Source organism: Meriones unguiculatus, chromosome 6 (genome assembly GCF_030254825.1).
Source record: "Meriones unguiculatus strain TT.TT164.6M chromosome 6, Bangor_MerUng_6.1, whole genome shotgun sequence".
Taxonomy (NCBI): Eukaryota; Metazoa; Chordata; class Mammalia; order Rodentia; family Muridae; genus Meriones; species Meriones unguiculatus.
Genome location: NC_083354.1, coordinates 113,602,638 through 113,611,992, shown reverse-complemented (window position 1 = coordinate 113,611,992; position 9,355 = coordinate 113,602,638). Strand labels below are relative to the sequence as shown.

At 34.8% G+C, this 9,355-nt stretch overlaps 1 protein-coding gene across 1 annotated transcript in view; it reads right to left on the bottom strand.

Annotated features, from left to right (window-relative positions):
- Window positions 1–2,295: 2,295 nt before the first annotated feature.
- The window catches only part of Vcpip1 (valosin containing protein interacting protein 1), a 28,230-nt gene continuing 21,170 nt past the window's right edge, over window positions 2,296–9,355 (bottom strand). The window contains exon 3 of the mRNA XM_021644431.2: window positions 2,296–7,378. Coding sequence (XP_021500106.1) covers window positions 6,507–7,378 — 872 coding nt within the window. The 3' untranslated portion in view covers window positions 2,296–6,506. The remainder of the gene's footprint in view (window positions 7,379–9,355) is intronic.

Below are 9,355 nucleotides of genomic sequence, written 5' to 3'. Positions count from 1 at the left end.
AAGAGATGAAATGAGTCTACTTACAGAACATGGCAGAGAAGTTGGTTACAGGAGCGTAAGCCACAATACCAACTGCTTGCATAGTCTCAACAAAAGCAGGAGCCCTCCTTGGATCCTCCAGCATACTATCTCAAGAGCTCTTGAGGCCTAACCAACTTCTCCGAGGGAGCCAGTCTAAGACAGTAATGACCATGTCATGCCCAGAGACACAGTTCTACAACTCTTGGGAAGACTTCCTAATCTGTCTAAGCTTGACAGCCAGGCACAAAGGTCTAAGTTAATCATTGTGTGCTAAGTGTTCAAAGGAATCATTGACAGCTAGAGTGACTTATCACTGTAAGACAGTGTGGCTGTTACTTGACTATAAGCACATAAGAGCATGTGAAATTTGTCTTTCAGAACTGTTTTGCCAATTCCTAGAAAAGTGTGGTTTTTGACAAGTACTTGTTTTCAGTGATTACACTGTAACTATACAATATCCCGATTCCATAAATCAAGTGTGAAAGTAATTTTAGAAGCAGAGCACATCTCATCTGTTTCTATATATAAAACCAAGGAATAATCACACACACACACATGCATATGTGCATACACACACACAAGAATGATTAAGTAGACCAAAGACTGGTTTAGTTCCAAAGAGCACAAACTGAAAGAGCCTGTTTTTCACCTTCCATGAACCATAGTGTAGAAAATCAATTGACTTACTTCAACTTTTCTCTGTACATTTTTAATTATTAGAAACAATTATTCACCCAGATTGTACTTACTGGGGTATGACAACCAGTCAATAAAAGTAAAACCAGTAATGAACTATCTTAAGTGGGATGTTTATCTTACTTTATTTACTGAAGTTTTTGAGAGCTCTATCTTGACGGTATGTGACCAATGGCATGCACACAGAAGACCTCAAGTCCAACTTTGTGACTGCAGTCTCAGCATTATTAGTTCATAGTGCCTGTTGCAGCAGCACCGCTCAGCAGGTGCACCTATGGTCAGCAGAACACAGAGGTACAACAGTAAAACCTCAACGGTACAGCAGAAATGGGGCCTGTAAAAGTGTCATAGCTCATCTCAATCAGAGTGTCAATTCTCCAGAGTCTCAGTAGTTCATGAGATGATAAAGCCCTCATAGAAAAAGCTGGATGTAAAAACACCCAGTTTCTACTCATTGGCAACATACTACAAATTCAGCAAGTTTTAGATTTAAGACAATAAGTAACACAAATGCCCTACATGGGAGGCTGTATTGCACTTCAGTGGCAGCTGAACTCTCATCACAACTTAAAAGGATACTAGCCACAGCAAATATTTGAATGTACACTATGCCAGCACAGTTCTAATGTTCAGGTAATAACTCATCTATTCTCCCAACTCCAGGGGTAAATGCCATTATATCCACCCAAGAAGAGAGTGAAACAAAGGTTACACAGTAGGTAGTATGCTTAGACTTGAACCAGAGTCTGGGGTCTAGGGCAGTTCTGACCACTGAGGTAAATGGTCTGTGATATGATAAATATTAAGGAAATATATTAAAACTTATAAGTAAATTTAAGTGGACAGTTGAGTGATAAGCTCTGAGAACAAGGACTTTAGTGCTACTTTCTGTATTTGCCTTCATTCCCTCATTATCATCACTAGTACTTTTTCAAAAACACAAATTCTCTAACAGAACATACCTTGTTTAAAGATATTTAGTAAGCATTACATGGCCCAGCTTTCTAAACAAATTTTAATAACTGGATCCATTTCATCTAATATTAAAATTTGCATTAAGGAAAGAAATTACAGTTCCTGTGTGATTCATATATATATATATATATTATATATGTTCTAAAAACATTAAGAACTTCTTTTATAAAACTGAACTATTTGTTCATGCATTATGATATTAAAGTCTAATTACATAAAACTAAAGAACATTACTTTAAAAAGCCAATTTGAAGTTGAGGTGGAATCAGTAATATATTATTTAGTTTTATAATTACAAAAGTTCAAAGACTGTACAGTGAGGTGTGCTCAAGAACACTATGCTGTTTTACTGTTAGCAATTACTCAACTGTAATATAGACAAACCAATCATGCATGAAATCAGAAAGTGATGTCTAGCAGCTAGTGCTTTATGGATGATATGGCATCCACACTACTTCACTGCCAAGTTAAAGCACTTGCTGTTTTTTTTATTTTTTTCTACATATTTATCCTATTACTGCTTGGTTAGCATTTCCCTCTAAAAAGAAGACTCCCCAACTTTTAGCACTAATGCTTAAAGCCAAACAAACCTGAAAATATTGATAAGCTTTTCAGTCCTTTATTGCTCTACAACAGGCATAAAGGCTCCAGGAGGGATTTCTGTATTCTAAAGAAAAGTATGCAATACCTTGAATTTAAAATACTAGTAATTGATACAAGCAAATAACATCAACTAAAACTTTTTCTTTACTAGTTTTTCCTTTTCTTTTACAAGAGAATAGTCATTGTATTATTATACTACAAAAACAAGTCAACTCCATAATTAAAAACTTTAAATGTCAGATATACAAGTAATGGCATTTTCTCCAATAATTCACAATTTTTTTTTTTTTTACAGTTTCTGCTACTTTGGAACAAACGTTAAAATTTCCACGATTTGAGTATCATTAAATATGAATTGAAACACTTGGCATCTCAAAGAATGGCAGAACTTGCAATTAATTCTGTGACATTAGTGATCTATCTCCCCTTTGTTACTTTATTCCTTAAATATACATTTTACTACTATGGCCTATTTTCATGAGTTGTTTTTATCTGAAAAAATACTCTAATTGTGAAGAGCCTCTGTGTTGTACTATTTTGTTAAATTACAGTCTTGGAAAGTAGAACATTTAGCCAACCTAGAATGTGCATCTATTTCTGTTATAAAAGGTAACTTTAAATCTGTGTTAAAATGAGTAGAATTTAAACCAATTTTGCAAGGCCTCTGGTTTCTTAAGAATCTTAAGGTACAGACCTTGCTTTAAAAGCCATTTAAAAAAAAAAAAAAAAAGGAAGAAAACTAAAACTCTCAAAATTTGTACTTGAGTATTTAAGTTTAGGCCTGTTGAAAATGAGGACAAAACTGCATTAATGCTCTGAGATTAAAAGAAATATATACTATCACTATAGTGACAAGATGAAATGTAACTAATGACAGAACTTAGAAGTTTATTTCATATCTAAATGTTACTTATTATGAGGGTCCTAATATCTAGAGAAATGCTGGGGAGCAGACATCCAGTAACTATGTAAAATAATACTTTTCTTAATTTGGTAGTTAACATGTGATATGTCAAAGTAGTTCTCCCAAACCTGTCAATACTAGTATAGGAGTTGCTAGTAAATGATCTTCCCTGAGGTAAGAGACCCTATGTAAGACGCTGTTAACACCCAATGAGTATGATCCTTAAAATAATGGCAATAAAGACCTGTAAAACCTGTGGCTAGTCTCACAGGTACATCCAAAAATGCTATGTCAACTGCAAGCAGTAAAGCTTAATTGTAAAAACCAAACTAAAAACTGTAAAAAGGTATAAAGTGAATTTCAAATACCAGCATTTGCTAAATTTCTCAGGCCTCTTTCCTAATAATTTTCAATAAATACTTGAAACATAGTTTAAGAGGTGGGAGAGGAATGGACTATCTAGGCTTGCTCTTTAGTTCCTGAGTAACCATTTCCTTGGAGCTAATTGTATACTATTCATAATACTTGGCAGTGTCTTGTTTCCTTCAATTTGAACAATTGTTCATTACCAGCTTTCTGGACATACACCACCTTTCACTGCCTGGACTTTGGGTCATCAACTCAAACTTGGTATGATTACAGAATGGATTACTGAAGAAAAATATTTACAATATTACTTTAGTATTCAGTGGAACACTGCAAATAGAACTGAGTAGGTTTGAATTAGTTATGTTACATCTAGGGCTAAAAACCACTTTTACTTGCGATCACAAGCTATTGTGCTCCACTGATGCAGTACAGTGGCATCACAATGATAAAAAAATCTACATTCACATAAATACAAAGATGTTTAAAAAAAAAGAAACCCTCTCAAAACTTACCCAAGAACCACTAATAATCCCATTCAAATTTCAACTGATTTAAAATATGTTCAAAGAATGCTGATGAATTCTCAAGCCTGTTTTTTGTTTGTTGGTTTGTTTGTTATTTTGTATCAAGGGAAAACCCAAACTTTTATTTATACTCAATTAAGTTTCTAACCTTAAATACCACTACTGTCACTAGAGACAGTGAAGTATTGTCAGAGATTAAGCCCATCTTCTAACGTTCACATGTGCATAATTTACATTAAATTCAAGTATTTAATAGGGAGATAAAATTTGTTACTAGCCAGGCATGTTAGTGTATGCCTTTTGTCCCAACACTTGGGAGGCAGAGGCAGGCAGATATCTTTGTGAGATTAAGGCCAGCCTGATCTACATAGTGAGCTCCAGGCCAGCCAAGGCTACAAAGTGAGACTGTGTCCAAATAAGACAAAATTTGTTTCTGATATTCCTACTAATGCTTTGAGATCCTGCCAGTTATTAATTAAACATACCAAGCCACAGAAGGGCATCTGTTTAAGCAGGGCAATTATATAATTTATTTGGAGCAGTACATTTTCTGCTTATTCAATAGTTTCCTTGTACTTGAACAAGGAAAGAAAAATAAAGAATATCTCAGTGGCTGAATAAGCAAAAATGATAGTGGTTAGTGAAGTGATGGGGGCTGATTTTTTTATTTAAAGCACAGCTAATTGTTAAGATTTTGGTAGCTTTCTTACTTCATGCAAAACTAGTATCCAACATAAAAGTTTTAAATTATCCTGGTACTTTGATATAAATATGTGTGAGAGTAAGTTTAGAAATGGATGAATGGAAATGAAATTTTGCAAAGCATGTGATATGATCAACTCTAATCCAGGTGTGTGTGTGTGTGTGTGTGTGTGTGTGGTATTGTACATTATCTTAACCTCAGCTACACTTGTAAAAAGTCTAGATTCTCCCTTCCTGCTTTCCTTCCTTCCTTATTCAACAAAGTGGGGCAGTCATTATGTAGACTCAATTAAAGATACTGTCACACGGAAAAAAAATGACACCTCCCTTACCTAAAAAAAGTTAATGTACAACCTATATCCCTTTTGAATGAACAGGTAGAGATTTTTAAACACCTGATAGTGTATTTTTTGACATACAGTTTTGTAGAAGTGCAAACAGTTCTGCATCTGTTACAGAGACAGCCAGCAAACAGAGACAGCCAGGCTTTGAGTGCTCTAAGAGATTATATTAATATACATTTGTCTTTCGTTCATTCAAATTCAACTTAATTTCAGTAAACAAGGGAAGATGATGGACTGAAATACACTTACAAATACAGATCAACAGAATACAATGGTGCAGTACCAATATCAGAAGTATACACTCTGCTTTTAAAGAATTAGCATGAAAGCTGCTTTGAGGAAACTGGCACTGAAGAGTTAATGAATGCAATGTTTAAGCAAATGTGCAGTTGCTCATGGTCTGCTGGAGTAAACTATGCATCCAAACTCAAGTGTAGCAAACAAAGAGGAAATCTTAAGGACTCTAAGAAAAAAGGAAACATTTTTGGTTCAAAGGGGTTTAGAGACATTTAGCATATATAGGCTTACATATCACTGTGTCAAACTATAGAACCATTTATGAAGATAAATTCTCTGTGACTGACATAGTCTGAAAATTAGAAATTAACTACTGCCACCATTATTTTTAAATATTCTAGAACAAATTGTGATTCTTTATGCAAGATTTACAAAATAATAGATGGAATTTGAAAAGGCCAAGATTAAAAAAATAATGGCTACATATTATCCACAAAAAGCATACGAATGGCCATATTGGCTCAAACCAACTAACTGAATCACACTGACTTTATCATACTAGGATAGATATTTCTTAGCAATGTTGCTCAAATCAGAAAAATGTTGTCAAGATATTTTTGTCAACAATAGCTGTTCTATAATGTTATAACTTTTAAGTAGTCTAATAAAATGTTTTATGTATTGTAAGATACATTTAGTTAAGGTAAACTTGAAATCAACATTCTCATGAAATGTAGGATGGCTACCTTGATGATAACATGTACAAACTCCCATTTCATCTTCAATTCTGGTCTCTGCAGAAACCAAGCATTTAGCAAGAGAATTTTCATGTCTGAAAATTAAGACTTTTATGGAATTAAAAATGACAAAGAACTTCCAATGAACCACATATATGGAAGAAACTCTTTCAACAGATCTAAACTAATTTACAAGAATTCAGAGCCAGCCTGGGCAGCAGTATATTAAAAGCTATTGCCAATCACACACTTGCTATCATGCACTGAATAACAAGATATAATCTTTGAATTATATACGTACAAGATTTTTAATGACTACTCAAGTTATGTGGCCCAGCCAACAAATATTACATATTCACAATAAACATTCTGCCTTTATTAGCCTCTAATTAAATCAAGAGTGATCCATCGGCTCAGTTGTGTTATTTGTCTCAGCATCTTGACTATCCATCTCTTCAGGTTCCTCCATGGAATTTTCTTTTTGTGCTTTTGACCTTGTGGCAAATGCTGCTCCCAGTACATCTGCCACACAACTATCAGTTGTTTCAGTATTCGAATTCTCAGTGCCACCAGTTAAAGAAAAAGATTCAGGCAAGCCAGTCTGAAGACTCCCGGGCATCACAGAAGAACTCACAGCTTCTACTTTTCTTTGAGAAAGATCAGATGGTGTCTGCTCTGTACTTTGATCCCGCAGGTGCTTGTCCATTGAAGCCTGAATAGAAGAAACCATTTCCTGCAATTTTTTTCGCTGGGCCTCAACCACATCAGGATCAAGCTGCCTGCCGTCTCTCATTGTTACTACTCCAGGAGCTATTCGAATAAGCTCACTGTTACTAGAAGCAGCTGTGAACACAGGAGGCTCTGATTTAATTGAACTATTACTAAAATCTGTCCCTGTATTATGCTTTCTTACAGCCAGAGTTTCCCTAGCTCTGGGATCAATGTGCGGGTTACTAGATGCAGTTCCTAGAGAATGGCCCTTCCCCTGGAAGGCAGTTACATTGTGAAGTTGCTCAGATTTCTTTTTCACTACTCCACCACTACCTAGTTTTAATAACCCATGTGAGGGGCTTGATTCCCTACTTCTTGTAGTAGCCTCTGCTCGAACTTGACTTACAGCCTCTTTAACTAAATCTTCAACATCAGGACCAATGGGGAAATGTCCTGCAGCATCGACACACAACTCCAGTCTATCTTCAGAGGCATTATAAACAAAGGTTTTGCCAGGCAGATGTGGAAAAGTACAATGTTTGCCATCAGCCATGCCTAAAGAAAAGGAAAGATATTAAACATATTAAGCCTTTATCTACAACACTAGTAAAAGCATAACAGACCATTATAGCCAAAACAGTGAATTTCTGAAAGCAATGGATAAATGAACAACTTTCAAAAACTGATTTGTAGCTGGGCAGTGGTAGTGCATGCCTTTAATCCCAGCACAAGAGGTAGAGGCAAGTGGACCTCTGAGTTGGAGGCCCACCTACTCCACAGAGTGAGTTCCAAGACAGCCAGGGCTACACAGAGAAACCCTGTCTCAATAAACAAACAAACAAATAAATAAATAAATAAGAAATCATCAAAAATGATTTGACAGAAAATAATTTATTTTTACTACAAGAAAGAACATCAGTAAGACCTTAAAGTAGTTCTCCCAGGGAATGAAGAATGTGTGTGTGTATGTATATATACATATATATATATATGTATTTATGTATATGAAATCATTATCCTATAGCAAAGTTAGAAAAGAAAGTTTTAACAAACATCTGAATTACAAAAACAAAAACCAAGCACAATGTAAACCAATAAAAACTGGTAATTTTATTTCCTAAAGTTTAAATTATGATTTCAAACAAATACTAATTTCAGTAGTAGGCAAAATGTCAATTAATAAAAATCCAGGTAGAAATTTCTCTCGACATGCTTCTGGCACAATAAACTGACGAAAAAAAAAACTTAAGTTTCCAGAGCTGTAGCTCAGAAGCCCTGCCAAACTACACAAATGAAAGAAAGAAAATCTTCAAGTCAGAGATCTGCTCTAAATGGCTACTTTTTTTTTTTAAAAAAAACAAAGCATAGTGGTTATGCCTTTAATCCCAGCATCCAGGAGGTGGAGACAGAAGGATCAGGAGTTCAAGGGCAGCCTGAATAAACTGCCAACAGACTATTTCATCACTGTTCCCTGCTTTCATCCATGTGGACTGCTTATGGACATCGAGTTCTCATTTGTAGAATAGGTTATTTTTGTCCAAGTCTCAATTCTATACCTAACATTTAAAAAATAATTTCAGGGCTTGCAAGACAGTAACTGTAAGAAAAGCACATGCCATACAAGCCTGATGACCTCAGCTGGATTCCTAGATCCCACTCTATAGAAAGAGGGCACTAACTCCTAAAAGTTTTCCGCTGACACACATGCACAATGACACATTCATTTGTACACACACGCAAATAAAACAAAATTTTAAATAATGACTATGACTAGAAAACAAACAGGTAATAATTTAAGCTTCTACTTAGAGAACTAGAAAAGAGCTGGAGAGAAGGCTCAGCAATTAAGAGCACTGACTGCTCTTCCAGAGGACCCAGGTTCAATTCCCAGCACACATATGGCTGCTCAAAACTGTAATTCCAGTTCTAGAGAATCTAACAGCCTTGACACACATACATGCAGGCAAAACACCAACACACATGAAATAAAAATAAATTATTTTAAAAGTTATATTAAAAAAAGAAAACAAAGAAAAATAAATTTTAAAAACAAACTTTTAAAAATTTGCAAGTAAATATATAATTTAATGAACCTAAAGCTAGAACAGACATTCAAAACAAGATGGAAAGCTTCACATTAAATTTTACACTGTCAATACTTTTTATATTTTATGCATTTATAAAACATAACATAATATGCACTAAAACATAACAAAAATATCCACAAGAATAATACAAAAATACCTACAAAAACAATTAGCTTTATGTCCTCCTTCATATCTCATGTCTAAAGCAAGCATAAGGAAAAAGAAAACCTATGAATCCAAAAGTTGTTTCTGTAATAAAGACCAATAAAATTGATAAACCAAACATTAGCCAGACAAGTTAACAAAAAGGAGGGAAGAAGGGAGGAAGCACAAATGACCAACATCAAAAATGAAAGAAGTACGGTCTCCTTAGGCATTAAAGAAGAACAAGGGGACTATTATAAACAACTTTATGCCACATCTAACAACTGGGATGAAATGGACA